General features: G+C 39.9%; 1 protein-coding gene across 4 annotated transcripts in view; it reads right to left on the minus strand.

Annotated features, from left to right (window-relative positions):
* The window catches only part of LOC149185500 (calcineurin B-like protein 1), a 164,352-nt gene that overhangs the window by 37,871 nt on the left and 103,488 nt on the right, over window positions 1-22,993 (minus strand). For 3 of the 4 annotated variants that reach the window (XM_089410698.1, XM_089410701.1, XM_089410699.1), the window contains 4 exons: window positions 20,846-20,954; window positions 20,615-20,667; window positions 18,799-18,879; window positions 18,572-18,684 (listed from right to left, as the gene is read on the minus strand). In XM_089410698.1, the coding sequence (XP_089266824.1) occupies window positions 18,572-18,684; window positions 18,799-18,879; window positions 20,615-20,667; window positions 20,846-20,954 (356 nt within the window). The remainder of the gene's footprint in view (window positions 1-18,571; window positions 18,685-18,798; window positions 18,880-20,614; window positions 20,668-20,845; window positions 20,955-22,993) is intronic. The other variant, XM_089410700.1, reaches the window with a different exon arrangement.

Genomic DNA, 22,993 nt, shown 5'->3' on the forward strand with positions numbered 1-22,993 from the left:
TCCTTGCTTTTGCTTGCAGTGGGTTTTGATGATCCCCCAACTTCTGGGTTCACATTCTTTCCTCTAGCCTCTAGATGTGTAGCCTGAACAAATACCTCATCTATGCTAGTGGGATTAAACATGAGAATAGTGTGCCTTAAGTAGCTGTGTAGACCACCTATATACTTTAGCAGAGTTTCAGGTGAGTCTAAAGAAATTCCTAGAATCAAAGCTCTTTTCCTAAATTCTTGAGTGTAACTTTGTACACTTTGCCCTTTTAATTGGCGAAGAGTTTGCCAGCTCATCATGGCTTGCTGCATATAGGCTAGTGGATAGAATTGCTTTTTAATTGCAGAAACAAATTCACTCCAGACAGAAAGAATTTTACCATGTTTCTTCATGTCAGCTTGCGTCCTGCCTTCCCACCATACCAAGGCAGTGCCTCCAAGGCGTAGGCTGGCTAGCTGAATCTTACTCTTGTCTGAATCGATGCTCTGCACTCTGCAATAAACATCAATCTGTCTAATCCAATTATCCAGCTTCTCTGCATTCAACTCTCCATCATATATCGGTAAATAAAATTTAACATCTAATTTAATCAAAGATGTTTTCTTTTTGTTTTCAGGGCTACTAGGAGGTGTGGGAAGTTTTTCTTCTTTCCCTTTGCCTTTAGAGTGGTCATGGAAGAGAGATTCTTCTGCTCCTTTATCTTGTTTGGAGTTTGATGAATCTTCAACTCTACCTTTCTTAAATTCTCTATACATTTCCTCCACCATGGCTTTCATGGTCAGGAAACCATCCATGAATTGGGAGTCTAATTCCAAGGGGTTTTCTTCTGACATTTTCCTCTTAGAGTGGACTCTTCCAATTTCAGGGTTAGCTTCAACCAACTCTCCTTCTCCTAATTTAAGCTTTGATCTAGTTAGCATTCAACAACAAAATCCAGCACAAGCTTGTCTAACCTTAGTAACCTAGAGCTCTGATACCACTTGATCTGGAATTTATCCAGGACAAAGAATTAAAGGTATTACAGACTCATGTGCATGGATGTGCCTATGTTACTTTATGCAATGGATCGATAAGATTGCAAAATACATAGACACTGAGGCAGTTAGAGAAAACATAACAGGAAAACATGTAATACAACAAGTTTAATAAAGAGTTCACCCAATACTCCTGGGCTACATCTCCTGGTCCAGCTTTCAGTGGTGGCCTCTCTATTATGTTTTCAAAGCAGAGTTTCTTTACAACAGTGAGCTCAATTTGAGTCTCACTCAACAGATATGAATCAGTAGGATTGGAGTACACAGACTCTCCTTACTGATGCTTGACCTCTACTGGTCACAGTAGTATGAGCCCAATCTGAAACTCATACATGACAGGCCTATGCCAAGGAGCTTGCTTGAACCTCTCAAGCTTTCTCTGGAGTGCACAGACTCTCTAACTCTCTCTGGCTCTGTCTGGCTCGATGCTGCCTTCAGGTCAGCTTGGCTTCTTCTCTCTGTTCTCTGCTCTTAGCTTTCTACGTCTAACTAACTCCTCTCTGTGCGTGTCTCTACTTCTGTCAGTTTATGGGTTTAAAGCCAGTCTGCTTTCTGTCGATTCGTTTCCGCTTCCCGGCGTTCTGGTTTTCCTGCCTCTGTCCGTTCGAACTCCCCTATTATGTGTCATCATCACTAGGTAACACTTCACAGGGAGGTGGCCACCTATTCTGCAACGGGTGAGTGTGTCAGGTTCCTTGGACACATTTGAATGACCGTTATTTCCGTTTGCTCCAAGATGCCCACGAAACACAAATCTTCTACCAACTCATCGTCCACGTCAGACTTCAAATCCCATGTAATCTTGCTTTATCTTTGTCAAATCTGGTCATTTATCGGGACGCGCCTCCGCCGTTGATCTGGGCCCCCCAGATCCTATGGTCGTCGTTCATATCGGGTGGGTAAGTAGGATGACGTTTACCCATCCGATGTGAGCGGTTTTCTCTCTCTTCCGCCGGACGCATGTCACTCAATGTGTGGCATCGGGCGGGACTTGGTCGAAACTGCTTACCGCCTCGAGGCCTTCCGATATCCTGCCAGTTTTGTGGAATCCACGGAACCGAATTAATTACTTTTCCACATTTCATAGCCATTTCGGGTCTGGGCACTTTGAGGCTTTCCTTCACTGAGGGGGATGCCCTGCGATACGCGATTAACGCTTTAAACCACCCCCGTTTCTTGAATTAGCCTCTGGTTTTGCCAATTTGCGCCAGCACGCGTTACCATGGGCCAACGGTCTGTGCGCTCGACCGAGGGTCCTTGTTGCTCCACGTTGATCACAATTGCAACTGTCACGAGGATTCCTTCTGATAGTGTGATCTTTCTAAGACTTGAATCTGTTTGGCATAATTTGAACGAGTTTATGAAAACTTAGAGAGTGTTTAGGATTCAATTCGGATCAATCAACTTTTGCACTGAGAATGGAATTCAAATGCAACATACTGTTCCATATACTCCACAACAAAATGGTGTAGCTGAAAGGAAGAATCGCACCTTAAAAGAAATGGCTAATTGTATGCTTCAATCTAAAAGACTGAGTCTTAATTTTTGGGCAGAAGCAATTAACCTAAGTTACCGGATCTGGCAGGGGGAGGGCCAAGATCCCCTGATCTGCGGATCTGATCCGGATCCACCTAAATACGCAGAAAATACGGCATGCAGGCAGATCAGTGAAATTAGGAAACGAATCCCTGTCAACTGAAACGGATCACAAGCCCTGAAATGGATGTTTGGAGTTAAATCGAAATTCTGTAGCGGCTGTATGGTAGCCGGACATGTTTTCTTGTTGCACGAAAAAATCCAGTGCTCTATGCTTTCTCGATCATTCGTCATGCCGGCGGAAACAACTACGGGTGCATACGTCATGCCGGCAGAAACAATTACGGGCCCTGAAACGGGTGTTTGGAGTTAAATCGAAATTCTGTAGCAGTTGTATGGTAGCTGGACATGTTTTCTTGTTGCACGAAAAAACCCAGTGCTCTTGATCATTCGAGATGCCGGCAGAAACAGCTACGGGTCCATACGTCATGCCGGCAGAAACAATTACGGGTCCTCTCATGAGCCATTTTAATTTTGATTTAATCGATTTTTTTAAGCTATAATTTTATTCCATTGATACGAATTTTGACGGGTTGCTATGGCATTGTTTTCAATTTTAAACCAAATTTTCAAAAAAATAATAAAACAGTGAAATTTTGTTGGAATGCACGAAGACTTGCCCAAAATATAAAGAAAATCAAATCCGTTAGCTTAACACGTGGTGTAAACCAATAGGCAATAAGACAATCTTTATGTCAATAGTCAATACGATAAAAATAAAATTACAATATTATTACAGCATTATGTTTATATATAAAATACAGTAATTATAAATATTTGATTACAATGAAAATATATATTATGTTTATAAAATATTTTTTTTACACATATATCAAATTAATTATTTTAATTTTTTTTTTTGGGATAAATACCCAAAAATTGAAATATCTTAGTAGATATATCTTACTTTATGGATTACTTAGAAAATAGTTAAATGTGGGTTTTTTTGGAAATTTTTAATTTTTATTTAAATTACTCAGTTTTAATTTTATGTAGTAGTCTCATTGTTTAATTGTTTTATTTTTTCAATATATTTTGGTGATTTTTTTTGTTTAAATTTATTTAAATTTTGATAAAATTCTGTTGGAATTGTTAATTTGATTTGTCACTAGTGTTTCATACATTTTATGGGATTGAACTTATTTAGACATTTAGAAAAGCATTTTAAACCAAAATATACCTCTAACCAAAAAAATATTTTATCTAATTCTAACCAAATGTTTAAAACATGTAATAATTAAACAATACATAATTTTATTGAGGGAGTATGCATCATTTCAGTGTTTCAGTCTTCATAATATATTTAATGGTTTCAGTCTTCATATTTATAATATATTTAATGGTTTCAGTTCCAAAAGTGTTTGATGGTTTCAGGGAGTATTTGATTTTTGAACTCTAAAGTGGTTTTTTTTTAATTTAAAAAATATTATTATATTTTTTTTTTGTACTTGAGGTATCCTTGTCGTATCCGGATCCTGGATTTTCAAAAAACTAGCGGATCCGGATCCGGATCCGTATCTGTATCCGTATCCGGATCCGAATCCTGGTAACTTAGCAATTCACTATGCAAATTACATAATAAATCGTACTCCTGCTAAGGTTTTAAAGAATATCACTCCAGAAGAAGCATGGAGCTCAATTAAACCAAATGTAAGTCACTTTCGTGTTTTTGGAAGTGAAGCATGGGCCCATATTTCAGATGAGAAACATAAAGCTTTAGAACCTAAGAGTGAAAAAAGTATTTTTGTTGGATATTCTGAAGATGTCAAAGGATACAGACTTATTCCACTTAAGTCCAAAAATGTTATCATTAGAAGAGATGTAAAGTTTGCTGAAAATGTATCGGCCTACGAGCCTAGTTCGGCGGATGTGCCACCTCTCTCTATCCCTTCTACTTCTGAAAATATTTCTTCTTTGATGACAGCGAGGATGACAATCCTCCTCCACCTTCTCAGGATCCTCCTTCAACTCCTCGGCTTCCAAAATGGGTCCGTGCTACTTGGGATGCAGCAGGTGCTCTTGCCAGTGATCCTACAGATCAGCGACGTACACGTTCTCAGTTCGATAGAGCCTCTTCTTTACTGGCTCAAGCTTCAGCTAATTATGATCCTGACACCTTTGCAGAAGCTTCAGGCCATCCAGATTGGGATGCAGCTATGAATGAAGAATATTGTTCATTATTGGCAAATGATACATGGGATCTTGTTCCCCTTCCAAAGGGACGAAAACTTGTTAGATGCAAATGGGTTTACAGAACCAAGTATGGACCAGATGGAAAAGTTGATAAACATAAAGCTCATCTTGTTGCTAAGGGTTTTTCACAAGTTGAAGGCATTGACTATACTGAAACCTTCTCCCCTGTTGCCAAAATGAACTCTATCCGCCTTGTTCTTTCCCTTGCTGCCTCTTTCAAATGGGAAGTCCATCAGATGGATGTTAAATCTGCCTTCTTGCATGGGGACTTGCATGAAGAAATCTATATGGAACAACCTACTGGCTTTATACAAACAGACTCCAGCCTTGTATGTCGGCTTAAGAAATCCCTTTATGGTCTCAAGCAAGCCCCTCAGGCTTGGTATGCCAAAATGGATAGCTTTCTTTTAGAAACTGGATTTTCTAGGTGTCATTCTGACAATACTGTCTACACCAAGAAAGTGGGCAAGTCTCTTATCATTCTTGTTCTTTATGTTGATGATCTTATCCTTACTGGTAGTGATCCCAACCTTATAAACCATGTGAAGTCCAGCCTTAAAAAGAAGTTTGAAATGACAGACTTAGGACACTTGCATTATTTTCTTGGTCTTCAAGTCTTGCAATCCAAGGAAGGTATTTCCCTTTCCCAATGCAAGTATGCATGTGACCTTCTACGCCATTTTCACATGGAAGACTATAAGCCAGCCCCTTCTCCCTTTCAGTCTAGAGCCAAACTTTCAGTCACTTGTACTTCCCCTGAAGTTGATGCTACCTTATACCGTCAACTTGTAGGAAAACTTTTGTATCTAATCCATACTCGTCCTGACCTTTCCTTTGTTGTTGGCCTCATTGCTCAGTTTATGCAAAACCCACATGAAAGTCATTGGAAAGCAGCTAAAAGAATACTTCGTAATGTTCAAGGTACAGTTAAATTTGGGATTCATTACAGTGCAGAAGCATCTCCCCTATTGGTTGGTTTCACTGATTCTGATTGGGCTGGTGACCCTGATGATCAGAGGTCTACTGCAGCTTATGTGTTCACTCTTGGTTCTGGACTTATTACATGGGCTTGCAAGAAACAAAGTGCCATTTCTCTTTCTTCAGCAGAAGCAGAGTATCGTGGTGTTGTACAAGCTAGTAAGGAAGCCTTGTGGCTTCATCAGATCCTGTCAGAGTTTGGCTTTCAGCAGCAGCATCCAACTACACTTTGGTGTGATAATCAAAGTGTCATTCAACTATGCAAAGATCCAGTCCAACATCAGCGCAGCAAACACATTGAACTACACATGCACTTCATCAGAAAGCTCATTCACGACCATGTTCTTGAAGTGCAATATTGTTCAACAGATGATCAAGTTGCAAACATCTTTACAAAGGCTCTCACAGAGGCGAAGTTTACTAAACTTCGATTTATGGTTGGAGTTTAGGAAGTTGTCACTAAGGGGGGATAGGCTCTAATGCCTCCTTCCTTCTCTTATTGTGTCATATTTGTACATCCTTCAATCCTATCCCAAGTTGTTCTTAAGGGGGGATGTCAGGATATTCCGACACATAGGAAATAGTTAAGTATAACTTGGTCTAGTGTAGAGTTAGGTAAAGTGTGTTTCTTTACTATGTACTTTTGTAACTTATGTAAAAATTTCTCATTTCCCACCCCGGTTTTCAGTTTCACCTTATTTCTCCAAAATAGTTAAATGCCCTTTCCCATATCCATACATTCAACAACTGGAAAATAAATTTTGCTGAAAACACAAATTCTGGAAATTTTATAGAATGCTGGAAAATGCAGAAATAAATATCAGCACATACAAACAGCCATTCAACACATTTAAACACAGTGATTTTTGGTCAAGGTGACCCTGGAAAAACCCCCTACAACTCTTGGGGAAAACCAGTTCGAAAGCTTCTTTTATTTCTGGAAAATGTTTTTTACAGTAAGAGAAATATTCAGCAAAAATCAGCAAGCAAACTTTTACAACTTATCTCAGCCTTGCTGAAACTCCGCCATGCTGAAACTCCGTTGTACAGACTTGCTGAAACTCAGCCTTGCTGAAACTCCGCCCTGCTGAAACTCCGCTGTACAAACTTGTTGAAACTCAGCCTTGCTGAAACTCCGCCCTGCTGAAACTCCGCTGTACAGACTTGCTGAAACTCAGCCTTGCTGAAACTCCGCCCTGCTGAAACTCCGTTGTACAGACTTGCTGAAACTCAGCCTTGCTGAAACTCCGCCCTGCTGAAACTCCGCTGCTGAAACTCTGCTGTATGGACTTGCAGCCTCCTTCTCCTCACTGTCCAGAAATCTCCCTGGCTCTCTTTCTCTCCTTCTCTCAATCTGCTCATGAAAGAATGAATGACCTTTTCCTCCTTTTCCTCCCTCAATCTAACCCTAAGTGACTTTTGGGTAATCCCTAAATCCAATGGTTGAAATAGATTGAAATCTAGGGCTGAGATTAAATGCTCATTTAAATCTCACTTTCTATTTTTTAATTCACCTCACTTTAATAAAGACCCACTTAGTCATTTATTTCCAAAGTCACTTTTCATTTCTAATTTTACATTGACTTTATTAAAGTCACTTTAAAATTAGACTTTAGTAACTTTATCACTTAAAGTCACTTTTAAATTAAATTTGACTTTTTAAAAATTATAAAGTCACTTTAGGAGAAAAATTAAATTCTTTTTGGACACTTTTCCTTCGGCCAAAGATCAAAGCCTTAGGGAACCACCTGTCCTCCGGTACCAAATTTCAACACTCCCTCTTACCGAGGAAGGTGTTCCTCACCACACCCATCTTGTCTCTGAAGTGATCATGCTTGCCCCGTGGTAAGGCTTTGGTAAGAATATCTGCAACCTGCTCATCAGTGGGAATATACTCAAGCTTCACAGCGCCCTTCTGAACACAGTCTCTGATGAAATGATATTTGATCCCGATATGCTTTGACCTGTCATGAAATACTGGATTCTCCGTGAGTTTAATGCAACTCTAATTATCATAGTAAATCACTGAAGGTCTCAATGGCTGAGCAAATAAGCCAAACAACATCTTGCGAAGCCAGATGGCCTCACAACTAGCTAGACTGGCTGCCATATACTCTGCTTCCGCTGAACTCAATGCTACTGACTGCTGCTTTTGGCTGAACCATGACACTACTGCCGAACCCAACCGAAAACAGCACCCTGAAGTGCTCTTCCTATCAGAAGCACAACCTGCCCAATCAGAATCAGTATAACCTGCCAATCTCACTCCATCCCCTTGCCTGTAGTCCAGACCATAATCCACTGTCCCCTGCAAGTACCGCAAAATGTGTTTTGCAGCCACCCAGTGAACCTTCCTAGGCTCACACATAAACTGACTCATCGTGTTGACTGCAAAATAAATATCTGGTCTAGTGTTGACCAAATACATCAAGGAACCAATCAACTGCCTGTACAATGTGGGATCCACCAACTCGGAATCCGAAACATGAAGCTTCTTCCAGTTGGTGATCATCGGTGTCGACATGGGTCTACAATCCTCCATGTGGAATCTGCCAAGGATGTCCACAATATACTTTCCCTGCCCCAAGAAGAAATGCCCCTCCTCCTGCCACACCTCCAAACCCAAAAAGTAATGCATCAAGCCGATGTCCTTCATCTCAAACTCCGCCGCAAGATCTCTCTTGCAGTGCTCTATGAGTCTCTCTGCACCTGTAATGACCAAGTCATCCACATACAGCACCAGAATGAGAGGCTCCTCACCTATCACAATAAAGTAAAAGTTCGGATCTGCCTCACTCTTTGTGAAACCCAACCCCTACAAGTATGTATCCATCCTGGAGTACTAAGCTCTGGGAGCTTGCTTCAGGCCATAAAGGGCCTTCCTCAGTCTGCACACATGAGACTCCTTCCCATGCACCTCAAAACCCTATGGTTGCTCAATGTACACCTCCTCCTGTATGAAGCCATTGAGAAATGCAGTCTTCACATCCATCTGGTGGATCTTCCAACCCATCTCTGCTGCTATCGATACAACGGAGCGGATCGAAGTATATCGAGCCACGGGAGCGAAGGTCTCCTCATAATCAACTCCCTCTACCTGGGAGAACCCTCTAGCCACAAACCTCGCTTTGAATTTCTCAATGTTGCCATCTGCAGCATGCTTTACCTTGTAAAGCCATCTGGAAGTAACCACGGATTTGCCCTCAGGCCTCGGCACCACCTCCCAAACATCATTCTTCATGATAGAAGAATACTCCTCCGGCATGGCCTCTCTCCAGACCCGCTGGCTAGCTGCCTCCTCATAGCTAGAAGGCTCAGAGTCAAGGATGTTGGTAACCATTGCCATATAGCTACAAAACCTCTTAGGTGGTCTACTCTCTCTGACCGGCCTCTTAGGCTCAGCGACAGATGTGGCATCTCTCAAGGTGTCCTGAAGCCACTTGGGCTTCCTCTTCCCTGAGTGCACTTCTCCCATAGGAGAATGAAACTCCTCCTCCCCATCATCATCAGGAGCCTGAACTCCTGATTGTCTGTCTACTGTCCTCCTGCCTGCACCTGAACCTGTAGAAGCTGAGGTACCATGTGAACTGTCCATCAGTGGACTCCCTAGTGGACTGCTCTGCAAACTGCCCGGAGCACCACCCCTCTGGCTCGGCGAGCCACTGCTCACTGACGGACCTGACATCCTCATAGATGTACCTCCTGATCCTCCTGATCCCTGCCCACTGGATCACTGCGACTGACTCAACTACTGCTGAGGGTCTGGCTGATCCAGATACTCTAACTCCCGTGACCTCCTAAAGGCCCTGTCCTCCTCGAACTTCACATCCCGTCTGACAACAACTCTCCTCTGTGCAGGAATGTAAATCCGAAAGGCCTTTGAGGTCTCACTGTAGCCCACAAAGATACCCTTCTCTGTGGTGGGCTCTAGTTTGGTCCTCTTCTCCTTGGGTATGTAGGAGTATGTGATGCACCCAAAGATACGAAGATGACCAATATCAGGCTTCTTCCCAGAAAAAGCCTCCTCCGGAGTCATGTGCCCCAAGGCACGATGCGGACTCCTGTTCTACAAATAAACAGTTGTGTTGCAGGCCTCTACCCACAAGAACAATGGCAACCGCTGATCATGTAACATGGCTTTGGCAGCCCCTACGATGGATCTGTTCTTCCTCTCCGCAACGTCGTTCTGCTGGGGGTTGTAAGGAACAGTGAACTCCCTCCTAATGCCTGCCTCCGCACAATAGTCAACAAACTCTCCAAGGGTGTACTCTCCCCCATTGTCCGACCTCAGGGACTTGATCTTCCGACCTATCTGTGTCTCCACAAGAGCTCTAAACTCCTAAAACCGCTTGAAGACCTCACTCTTGGTCTTCAAGAAATAAATCCAGGTCCTCTTGGAGTGATCATCAATGAATAAAACATAGTACTCATATCCACTCAAGGAAACATGAGACATCCAACCGCTCACATCGGAATGAATCAAATCAAGTATCCCAGTCGCTCTGCTGTCACTGCTGGGAAAAGGGGATTTGGCAAACTTGCCCATCGCACATCCTCTGCAAGTATCAAAGTGATCAGTACTGAAATCTGGCACACTTGTAGTGATCTCCCGCAAGGTCCTCAAGGCTCCATGATACATATGACCCATCCTTCGGTGCCAAATCTCACACAGCTCAGAACTGCTAGCTCTGCTGTCGGTACTACTGCTCAATGCCAAAAGGGACTGGAATGCAAACTTGTACACCTTTGCATGGCGTACACCTATCCCTCTAGCTGAATCAGCTGGAGTGCCCCTGGGATACATCAACACCTGTTTTCCCCTGAACAGTACCTCATATCCTCTGTCCTCCAAAGCTGATACGGATATGAGATTCTTCCTCATCCCTGGCACATAAAAAACATCTGACACCTTCAAGGGAGGTTTGGACTCCCTGTGAAATGTCAGTGTCCCCACCCCGACTGCTCTAACAACTCTGTCATCACCAAGTACTACCTCTATATCAGTGCCACTCTCTGAAAGCTCAGAGAAGCACTCACGGACTCCTATCATGTGACGTGAAGCCCCACTGTCCACATACCAGATACCCGAAGATGCTCCGCCAATCGAGGGAAAAGCATGCTCCCTCTGAACCTGTGTGGCAGGTGATCCTGCACTAGAGGACTCATACGCAGTGAACCCAAACTCCCGGTCAAAATGAACTGCAAAGTCCTCAACCTCTGCTGAAGCTGCCACGTTCTGGTTCTTCCCCTTTTTCTTCTTCTTCTCCGGACACACAACTGCATAGTGTCCCATCCTTTGACAATTCCAACACTTCACCTTGGAATAGTCCTTCTGTGTGTCACCCTGTTTACCTTTACCTTTGCCTTTGCCCCCACCATTGCTTGTGGAAGCCTGCTTCTTCCCTTTGCCTTTCTTGCCTCCTGCCGACAGTGCTACATCCTCATCCTGCTCAACTGGCTTGGCTGCCCCAAGCTGACCTTTCCTGATCTCTGTCTGAATGCAATCATCCCAAAACCTCTTCCATGTGGGAAGGGTCTCACATGCACAAACCCCATCAGCAAAGTTCATCCATGAACGGGGGAGGCCATTCACTGCAATCCGCACCAACTCAGTGGGTGGAATGTCCTCTCCAACTGCTGCTAACTCATCTCTCACATTAGTAATCTTTGTGAGATATCCAGCTGCACTATCATTACCCATCTTAATGGTCTTCAGCTTCTCCTTCAGGACCATTTTCCGGTTCTCATTGGTACTCTGGTAGAGATTGGACAATGCTGTCCACATCTCATAGGCATTTCTCTTTCCTCTCACATGAGGAATGCAATGGTCTTTGACTCCGTCTAGAATCAGTCTCTTACCCTTGTTGTTCTTTTTATTATACTCAGCCAACTAAGTGGCATTAGTAGGCACAACAACAGGGTTCTGTGTGGTATGCACCATGATGTCCCAGACTTCTGCCTCCTCAAAGATACTCTGCATTCTCTCCTTCCAAACGTTGTAATTTGTATGCCCATCCAACCTATCCTCCACCCTCAATCCCAATGACATCCTACTGTCCTAAAACTGAAAAATAGCACTGCTGTAGTAAAGATAAAACTGTTGTTTGTGAAAAAATCAGCTTGCTGGAATTTTCTGAGTGAAAAATCAGCAGCTGTAATTTTCCTCCTTGCTGTCCCAAACTGCACTTCAGCACTCAAGCTCTGATACCATGTAAAAATTTCTCATTTCCCACCCCGGTTTTCAGTTTCACCTTATTTCTCCAAAATAGTTAAATTCCCTTTCCCATATCCATACATTCAACAACTGGAAAATAAATTTTGCTGAAAACACAAATTCTGGAAATTTTACAGAATGCTGGAAAATGCAGAAATAAATATCAGCACATACAAACAACCATTCAACACATTTAAACACAGTGATTTTTTGTCAAGGTGACCCTGGAAAAACCCCCTACAACTCTTGGGGAAAACCAGTTCGAAAGCTTCTTTTATTTCTAGAAAATGCTTTTTTACAGTAAGAGAAATATTCAGCAAAAATCAGCAAGCAAACTTTTACAACTTATCTCAGCCTTGCTGAAACTCCGCTTTGCTGAAACTCCGCTGTACAGACTTGCTGAAACTCCGCCCTGCTGAAACTCCGCTGTACAGACTTGCTAAAACTCAGCCTTGCTAAAACTCCGCCCTGCTGAAACTCCGCTGTACAGACTTGCTGAAACTCAGCCTTGCTGAAACTCTGCCCTGCTGAAACTCCGCTGTACAGACTTGCTGAAACTCAGCCTTGCTGAAACTCCGCCCTGCTGAAACTCCGCTGCTGAAACTCCGCTGCTGAAACTCTGCTGTATGGACTTGCAGCCTCCTTCTCCTCACTGTCCAGAAATCTCCCTGGCTCTCTTGCTCTCCTTCTCTCAATCTGCTCATGAAAGAATGAATGACCTTTTCCTCCTTTTCCTCCCTTAATCTAACCCTAAGTGACTTTTGGGTAATCCCTAAATCCAATGGCTGAAATAGATTGAAATCTAGGGCTGAGATTAAATGCTCATTTAAATCTCACTTTCTATTTTTTAATTCACCTCACTTTAATAAAGACCCACTTAGTCATTTATTTCCAAAGTCACTTTTCCTTTCTAATTTTACATTGACTTTATTAAAGTCACTTTAAAATTAGACTTTAGTAACTTTATCACTTAAAGTCACTTTTAAATTAGATTTGACTTTATAAAAATTATAAAGTCACTTTAGGAGAAAAATTAAATTCTTTTTGGACACTTTTCCCTAAGCCAAAGATCAAAGCCTTAGGGAACCACCTGTCCTCCGGTACCAAATTTCAACAACTTACAATCCGACAGTCACAATATGTAGTGATCTGACGGTTCATTCTCTCCTCGGTATTATCGACACTTGATCCATGGCTTAACACCAATTGGTCTATGATCTCTATTTAAAGAGCATGGAGGGTCATTTGTAGGGTAACCGTTCATGAAAGAAGCTTATGTAAATTTTCATTCTTTTATTAATAAATTGTCTGAAGTGGCCGCGTTGGCTCAGGCCGTGGACTGTTTCCTTTTTGAGGGTTTTAATCACGTCAAGAATACTGGTGTATTGAGCGGTGTCCTTTGGTGTTCTGTCTGAGGAACTTACCCTGTAAATTCCTACACAAGTCCCCGACCGGGTGGTTTTCCCCCATGTTGTTGCAACTATTTTCAAGGCTTCAACAGGAGGATAGACCATACCCTTGGCCATACTTCGTAATCACCACGGTATACAATATGATAGAGTAATCTTATTGTGTGTTGTTCTCAATGCACTGTAATAGTCCAATTGTTAAATAGTTTCAAGATACTTACGGGACCTCCAATATACTTGAGTATGTTGAAAAGTGTAACATGGTTCGGTATTCATAAGAACATGTAAATATGATTTTATGTAATGAGATGTAAATAAGAAAAATAAAATTATTTTATTGACTTGCTTCATGGATTTCATGAGCAAGGGATTTTGTTTTTGAGTCAAGACTCCCATTGAGAGTCTTTAGGATTTATTTGTCATCTAGTCATAAAATGATAGAGTCATTGTCATGTAATGAAGTCATCTTACACTTTGTAAAAGGTCAATCTTGTTTATGTAAAGTATCCTCCAAGAACTTGTCATCTATCCTCTTCAAGTTGGCCTACAAACAATGAAAGAACGTGCTAGAAGAAGTCGGCCTAACCTCCAACAGTCATGTCGGCCTAAAGGACATGAGAAGAAGTGTGTATATAGCCTAACTCAGCCTCACTTTAAGACACACATTCGATCAAGAAACTCGACTTGAATTCGGCGAAGGAAAAGTGCAAAGCAAGGTTAAGCAGAAGTGCGAAGAAGAGGCAGAAGAGAAGTGCAAAGAAAGGGAAGCGAATGAGTTTCTTCTGGGGCAGCAAAAGACAGTCTTTTGGGGCAACAAATAAGGGTTCTTCTGGACATGCGAAGATGGAGGCTTCTTTTGGGCAGCAAAGAAGAGATTCTTCTGGGGCAGCGAAGAGGAAGTTTCTTCTGGGGCAACAAAGGAGAAGTTTCTCATAGGGCAACGAAGGAAGGATTCTTCTAGGAGACTGAGATTATCTAGAGGAAGTCAGTGATATCCTAGAGACTGAGTTTTTCTAGAGGAAGTCAAGAAGAAGGACTGTGAAGGATAGAGACCAAGTTTCTCTAGAAGGAGCCGAGGAGAGCAGTTCAAGATCAAGAAGAAAGGCGAGGAAGGGAAGAGGCAGAGCATCAAGGTTAGTGACAAGGTTCTTGGGAGGATACTAGAGTCAAGGGTCTGTGTCATGGTCTTGGTACTTATCAATTGAAGATCTAGAAGAAGAATTTTGATCGGGTTTTCCTCTCGAGCAGTGAGAGGTTTTGGCCCTGGCTGAGAAGCCTACATACTCTGCCACTTGTCTTTTATTGTGCATATTGGTAATTGTCTTGATGAGAAGAACACGGTAATAAGCTAACAAAAAGAAAACTATAAGTTAAGTAGTAAAAGTATATCATAAGCAATTATCAAGCAAAGAAATCTTGTAACTCTGAATGCCCTAGATTTCTCAAGATGGTTTCAAAGCTTAGGTGTTGAAGACAAGGGGCAATAAAAAGCAAAGTAGACACACGAGAATCAAACTTCAAAGAAAGGCATCAAAGCAAGTCGAAGGTTATCAAAGCAAAAAGATCAATATCTACATCGAAGAAACCCTAGATCAAAGAGAACCTTGAAGTTGTCTTCAAGAAGGAAGCAAGAAGAAAGACCGAAACCCTAGAAGCACTTCAGAGATCATCACTTATACATCATCAAAGGAGTAGAAGCTCTTCAAATCTAAGGAAGATTAGATCGAAAGGCAATCTTCTCTCTATTGAAGCAAAGATCTCATAGAAGGCAGTCTTCCCTCACCGAAGTAAGAATCTTCTTAAAAATTCAAAGTAAGAAGCAACAAGTTCATCCTCAAGTTGAAGATTCGATCTTCACAAGTAAGTACCTTTTATTATAATCTAATCTCGTAAAAATGACTTCATGTTTCAAGGAGAACCATAAGTTGGTTGGGATATCAAACTTTCTTGAATCAAAAATAAGAATAGACATAGTCCTCGAAGTAAATGAAGTCATTGATCATGTTCATGGAAAAGTCTCCAAGCCATCCGAAGAACAAGCATTATCTAAGTACATGGAAAGGGATCTAAAGGCTCAAAATATTCTCAAGGAATCCATCAAAGGTCCTCTCCTTTCCTATGTAGCCGAGCTGGAGACATCTAAAGAAATTTATGATAAGCTGGTAGAACTTTTCTCTGAAAGAATGATAGGAAAGACCATATCACTTAGATCTGATCTATACAAATTGAAGGTGTCAAAGGATGAAGGGATATCGTCATGTCTTTCAAAAGCATCTCAAATAAAAGGTCAATTGCAAGATCTAGGAGAGATGGTATCTAAGAAAGAAATGATCTCTGTTATTCTAAATGCACTAACTGATGAACAAGGTAACCTCATATCTACTGATGAAGAGGAAGCTATCCCATTCATCAAATTATGGTCTCTCTACAAGGCAGAAGAAGACAGGATGAAGAAAGAAAGTGACAAAAGATCAGATAGAAGGGAACAATTAGTGACAAGACGAAAAGGAAAATTTGGAAAGTTTGGTACTCCAAAGAAAAGGAAGAACATGGCTAAGGAAAGATGCTATGGTTGTCAAAATCTTGGGCACTATAGAAAAGACTGTCCTAAACGTAAGAGGGACAGGGAAGAAGACTATTCTACTAAGGAAGTGAAAGACCTGAGACAAAGAAGCTTAAGAAGGAAGAAGAAAAAAGATCTCTACTATGACTGAGATGATCTTCTAAATAGAATGCGTTAGATTAGAAATAGCACCGTGATAAAAGCATTAGAAGTAAGAGCTTGTGACATGAGGAGCAAAAAATATGTCTAGTACAAAATTCTACTGATTACAAAGAATGGGAGCTCTTGGAGAAACCTCATTGATATTTATTAAAAGAAACAAAGGTCATCATCGACTAGCATCATCATAGTCAGAAAAGAAAACATTTGTCGGGTGAGGATATGAAACATCCTCGAGTTTCTCTGATAGAATCCTCATCAAAGGATTCATCGATCTAGAAAGGAAGCAAATGTTTCATCAGGAATTCCAATTCATGGGATTCAAGGGATGATGGTATGATGACATAACAGGAAAGCAGGATAAAGCTCTTTCGAATGAAGTTGCTACAGGAAGTTTGGATGACCGAAAGGAAGATGAGGTATGTATGCTTACATAGGATATTATGAAAGTCATGTCATATGGTTGCAGATAATATGGATCACTATTTCCATCTGGGGAAACATGATCAAGAGAAGAAGGGATCTCCTCCTTGGAAAGATTGCAGAAAAAGCATAAATCGCACTAGATGAAATCAACATAATATGTTCTCATATGAATCATGAGGAAGCTGACTACAATCAAGGAACTATGATTGGAAGCTCCTGGGAATGAAGTGTGAAAAGATAGGAAGAGATCGTGATAATATGCAATGAAGGTAGAAGGCATTCAACATCCGAAGTCCAAGAAGATTTAACTAGAATATCTCCCGAAAAGATGTGAAGACTCTGATAGAAGTCGGAAAAAGATAGAGACCCTTGACAATGGATATCTGTGGGAGATGTGTCAATCTGCATGCAGGATGTTGATACTTACAGGAAGATGTCATGGTGAAAGATCATCACAAAGGTAATTTTGATTTAAAGTGTTCATTTATTATTTTTGAACTAATATCTGGATGGGCTTATGTAGGACTGCCAAAGGGAAATCTGTGGATGACTTCCAAGTGGACCATATAGAAGGATGTAGTGTCCTTCCGAAACATATGGACTGTTGCCTCAAAATATAGCAGGCATTGTGAGAGGGCTCACAGGACAAAGGTCAGAGCTTGTTGCAACAATGAGATAGATTGCCACTGTCACCTCAACAATCATCTTCCTGCTCTTTAGTGAAATTTCACCATAAGGGAGGCTTCCCGGCGATCACCTATAGGATATTCTAGGTTATAGAGTTCAGGGTGATATAAGCATAGGCTAGGTGGAGATACTCAAGGATGGACAAGAGCTCAAGGCTCTTTAATAAGGAATACCTTATCAAGCACCAAAACTAGCAAAGGCTAATATGACCTAGGTTTTCTTGATATGTAGCAACAAAAAAGTACCTAGACACATATAAGCCAAGAAAGGATCTACCAAAAGATAAGATTAACAAAAGAATAAAGCAAACCCTCCAATTAAGCCTCAAGTTGAAGCCCTACTAGGTTTAGGGATTCTAGGGCACAAAAGTGTCTAGAGAAGGATGATTTCAGCCATCTAAAGGGAGGTTTAACCATGCAAAAGGCTAGATTTTGAGTTAAAGGATCACCAAGGTAAGACTTAGGATTTATTAAAACAGACACTCATCCACGAGAGCCCTAGCTAAAAGACCTAGCAGCTTGCCTTAAAAGGCTTAGAAAATAGAAAAAAGGAAAAATATTAATTTTTTCAAAGTTTTTTATCAACTTAAAGGTTGCTAGTGTCTAATCCTACTTGGGTGGAATTTTTAGGGCTACTTCAAGAGATAAAGGACAAATGCTCAAGTAAGGGGGGAAAGCTCTTGTTTCCACTTAAATAAGATCTTGGTGGATTTTGGAACTAATTTCCAGATTTTAGTTCAAAGGGTCCTATGACTCTTCTAAAGGCTTAGGTCAACCAATAAAGGCACAAGGAAAGTCCCCTAAAACACGCAATCAAAAAGTCACCTTTAGCTAAAGTAAACTATCAGGTAAAATCAGAAAATTGCAGCAATCAACTAATTTACAACAGCAGCAATTTTAGCCGCAGAAACTAGAATAATAAAGTGAAAATTGAGGGCTACAATAAGAGTAAACAAGAGAATTAATCACTACAAATTTCTGCACTCTAGTATTATGAATATTTTGTAATGTACTAGAAATCTTTTCAAGAAATCCTGAAGAATTTTCTAAGTTTTGAAAGTATGTCAACAATTCTTGAATTTTAAACCTAGATTTGATGTAACTTGAAATTGGTGTGAAGATAGTTGTCTTAGTATATCTCCATCACCGAGCAACTCAGACAAGATTTTAAAAAGTTGAAACTAAATTTCACAACCAAGAACTGGTTCATGTACAAGCAGCTATAGTTTCCGCTGAGTGTGCAAAGAGATCTAAGCAAACAGTAAAATATCAATTCACCCAAAAGTTTGATATTAGCATATACTGTTCAAAAAAAGGTTGCTTACTTCAAATAGGGTAGATTCATATTCTTTAACAAAGAAGGGTTTCGAAAAACAAGCTCTCTCCATTCTTCTCTATCAATCCTATCGTCATGACGATAATCTGCATCTGAAAATGTCTGGGATCCCATTCAGAAAAACAAAAAGGTTTACATAAGTTGGTTGTAAACTAGGAAAGAACAAATATGAAGCTCCCAAAACTGTCACAACAGATATCAATATTTCAGCACTACCTTATCCAATATAGCTTCAAGAATGTCATCCGTCAATTTCATGTCTGACTCACTCAGGAGGGCTACTATCATCTGCTTTACCTGCAAATATATTGGTCCATTTTAGCCGATTAAAGTTAGTGTGCAAGATACAGCAACCCCGATAACTGTCAAATATGTAATCCATAACTGTTTGTGAATTAATCATCAAAAGGGCAGAGAAAATGTCCCGTTGTGCATATATATATATATATGATTCACCACATCAAAAAGAACAAATCTATTTTAACTCTAATGGGTTTATGTAAATAAGAACTGTTATAATCAGTAACATTTGTTTAAAAAAATTGAACTCTAATCGTTTTTACATCCAATTGAACTCTAGGCTTAGAAACTAACGCTAATTCCTCTTACATTTATGTTGTTTCTTGCATCTACTAAAAATTGCGTTGTTGGAGCTAATATGATATCACCTTCATAAACATGCTTTATAGTGGCACTCTAAGCTCTCCAAAGTTAATTTTTTGCCATAATTTTCAGCAAGCTAAGGTTTATTTGCGGCAAATAGAACAAGCCTTATTAGCCTTACCTGATCAAGCATTCACTCTCATGGATTCATAACTCTTTGACTCCATTTAGCCCATGATTGAACTGGCATTGATCTTGGGGTTTTCCATCATCTTTTGTTCTCACACAATTGCTTTTTTCACCTATGCTACAACCACATGTTTTGTTAAGGCTTAGTCTTCAATCACACACCATAGCCTTAGCAAACCTATCCTTAGGGAAGCCCCCCTTTAGTTGGAGAAGAGGTGAACAAAATAGAGAGGAAGAGCTACTAACGTGACAGTGGGTATCCTTCCTAAGCTACAGAAAATTAATATCTTGGTGCTTGGGACTGTACACTTTTGTCGGTGCTAGTGTTTGTTGTAACAGATTGAAACTTATCAGAACACTTTAGTATCTTTTCTCTTGGATTTCCTAAATGTTTGGGGTTGTTAAGGATTGAAATATTGTCCTACCACTTTTGTTTAGTTTGTAGATCATAACAGCCCTAAGGCTGAAAATTCACAGGTTTAAGATCCATAACACCTCTAAGAGGTGAAATTTTTGTTTTGCATTAAAACTCTTGATTGCACAAAACACAACACCTAAACAACTTATATTTATAGGAACATATGTATTTGAATGTCAACATCTATGTGTGTGTGAGATATAAAATAAGTATGCATTCACTAATGTCTCTTTCACATATTATTAAAACACTTTATAACATTACTGACATAAATACTGAATGAAATTCAATAACAAAAATTGATACCAAGTAAAAGATTCCATGCGAAACATAAAGTTATTTTTTTATATACAGGTATTGATGTTTTGAAGCCAACGGAAACTCCACCAGGATTTTGTAAAATTGAAATATGAAATGTCTTGATTGTTCCTAGGTTATTTCAAAAAAATACAATTTCTTATCTATTTATTCACCAAGGTAAGATAAGATAAGATAGGTTTATTAATGCATGACAGAAAATGTATGTCAATGGAACTGAAAAGTATAATCCAGTAGACATACTTGACGAGTCCTAAAGCATGTACTATAAACTAAAGGTAAAGCAAAAAAATGAGAAATAGATGCAAAACATCAGAAAACTCCAAAGTAAAATAAAAGACCCTTTCAATTGGAAAACAACTAAAGAAAATTGCAGCCTAAGTTGTGGAAGCATTGATAGCTATCAAATTGACATCCATGATACGCTTGATATTTTAGCATTGACCATTATAAATGTCCAAAATTCACATGTGACCTACTAAACATAAAGGCTTAGATACTCACTTCTTCACGCTCAATGTAGCCCGTTTGCCTCAAGTCATAAAGCCTAAAGGCAACTGCAAGGAAAATTCCAACCGGGAATGTTTCATTAGCTCTATAACCTAAATTAATATACCGTTTTCACAATGAAACCAAACACATAAATGCAAGGGACATAGTGTAAGTTGCAAAAAAAAAAAAAAAAAAAGATTATTGATATCAAATCAAGATTATCAAATTACTTGTTTTACTTACAATCAATCTTGTCTTCGAGGGGTGCAGATGGATGGAAAATGCTAAGAGAGCGAACAAACTCCCCAAAGTCAATCACTCCATTGTGCTTCAAATCAAATAGATCAAAAATCTGTCAAAGATACAATAAACATGAGGACATGGCATATTCACAGAAAATATATTGAAGTATTGAAACGAATAAGCAACGCTAGAAAGAAAAGAAGAAAATAATGTCCACAAATGACCATGATAGTTCAATAGGACTAGAAACTACAAGTGATGATGGTAATGTTGGGGTGTTGAAAGCACAGCACGTGGGCACAAAAATAAGTAGAAATAAAGATAAACATTACAAAGGAGTTAACATAAGTCCAAACCCTAGGAAAGAAATAGAAATAAGTACTACTTTATGCAAGCAGAGAATCACTACTCTACACTAGAAGTAGAAGAGGAACAAGCATCATTGTAGTCAACCATCGTGAAGGAACTATTGACACAGGTTTTCTAGTCCTTGTCAACGTTAAAGTATTTACCAAACTAAAACCATTAAGCTTGGGTTCCCACCCATTAATGTTAAATCCTCCAATTTGTGGTAGTGGCTACTAGCTTCATTTTAATTTTATTTTATTTTTAGCATATTTGTTGGGAGATGCAAATGGAAGATATAGCTAAAGCATTAAAAGAATATTAGATTTAAAGATGGGAAATGAACTTCGAAAATGCAAACAGCAAAAGAGCAAGTATTTCACAACAAAACTTGAACTTATTTCCAGAATTGGCATCAATGGTCGTTATCTTATTGTTCCCCTTTAGTATTCCACATTGTTGTACTTTTCTTATCTCATCTTATCGTATCTTATCTTATCTAGAATTGAGCTTCCCAATCTCACAAGCTATATGGCATCTATAACATACGTAAATACACCCATAGTAATAATAATAATATTAACAAATATAATAAATAACCAAAGGTCATATGTCTAAAATGCATGTCTATCCAATTGTGTAACCATTCAACCTATACTTATACACACATCATGTGCTATTGTAATAATATCTCATACTCTATATTCAATACATTCATTTTATCTATATGGCTTCCTTTATGTTATCCCATTTATTTTGAATATTTATTTTTTGAACTAATTTGGTTCATTATAATGTTATCAGAGCTCAACTTGGGCCGAAATTGTGGAGTCACCAACATTGGCAAAAATAGGGATCTCTTGACCAAGGACCCCTGAACTTGAGGGCCATATAAAAGATTAGAATGTTTGTAATATTCCTAATGGAAATATTAAGTGATAACAGTAGTGAAATCATAAACAAGCAATCAAAAATGTACACACATGTAGAAATATCAAATTACACCAGAAATAACACCCAAACTGCTAAGCCATTTTATTATATTAATCAAATGGGGGTACAATGAGTAGGAACATAGGAACTTGGGCTTGCTACAGCAAGCAAATCCAAACCTAGGTGATGATCAAGTTGCCCAAGTGTTAGATGAGCTCCCCACCATGTTCTGCGTTGGCCCAGTGAGTTCTGCTACTACTGTTGAATGAATAATATGATTTATGCTCTCCCCAGTGCTCAGAAAATTCTGTAATTTTAGTTGGTGTATTTTACTGCCCCATATGGCCAGCAAAACCCAGAAAGATTTAGGCCCCAATACAATTCTTCAGAAAACCCACAATTGTGTACATTGGCCCAACTTGACCTCTTGTGCATACTGTTGGGACATGTTGTGGAATGCTCTCCTAAAGTTTCCAAGAATATCCCTCTGAAATTCCCTTTCAATTCCTCCTCCAAATTCTCGTCCTTCTAGCTCTTCTTTCACACAAAATCACCCACCAAAACACCAGCGGAAATCCCAGGCAATGATGGCAAGCACAAGCCCCAGAAATGCTCCAATTCGAGGTGGAAAATTCATCCACATTCAGCCCTGGGAAAATCCTTCAATCCACAACAAATTTACAGCACAATATTCCCTAAAAATCCCAAAAAAAATTGTTGGCCCTATAGCTGCCTCCTCAAGGAATGTGTGTTCCCTTTCCAGTGCCCAGTCTACTCACAAGATGGGTCATGTTGACCAGTGGAGTGGCACGTAAGGATTATTTGAAGACTCCATGCCCAAGGATGTACCAAAGGTTGTTTGTACCATCA

The sequence above is a fragment of the Pinus tabuliformis genome, chromosome 3_1, assembly GCF_031772625.1.
Source record: "Pinus tabuliformis cultivar Carrire ecotype Pingquan chromosome 3_1, CPIR1, whole genome shotgun sequence".
Taxonomy (NCBI): domain Eukaryota; kingdom Viridiplantae; phylum Streptophyta; class Pinopsida; order Pinales; family Pinaceae; genus Pinus; species Pinus tabuliformis.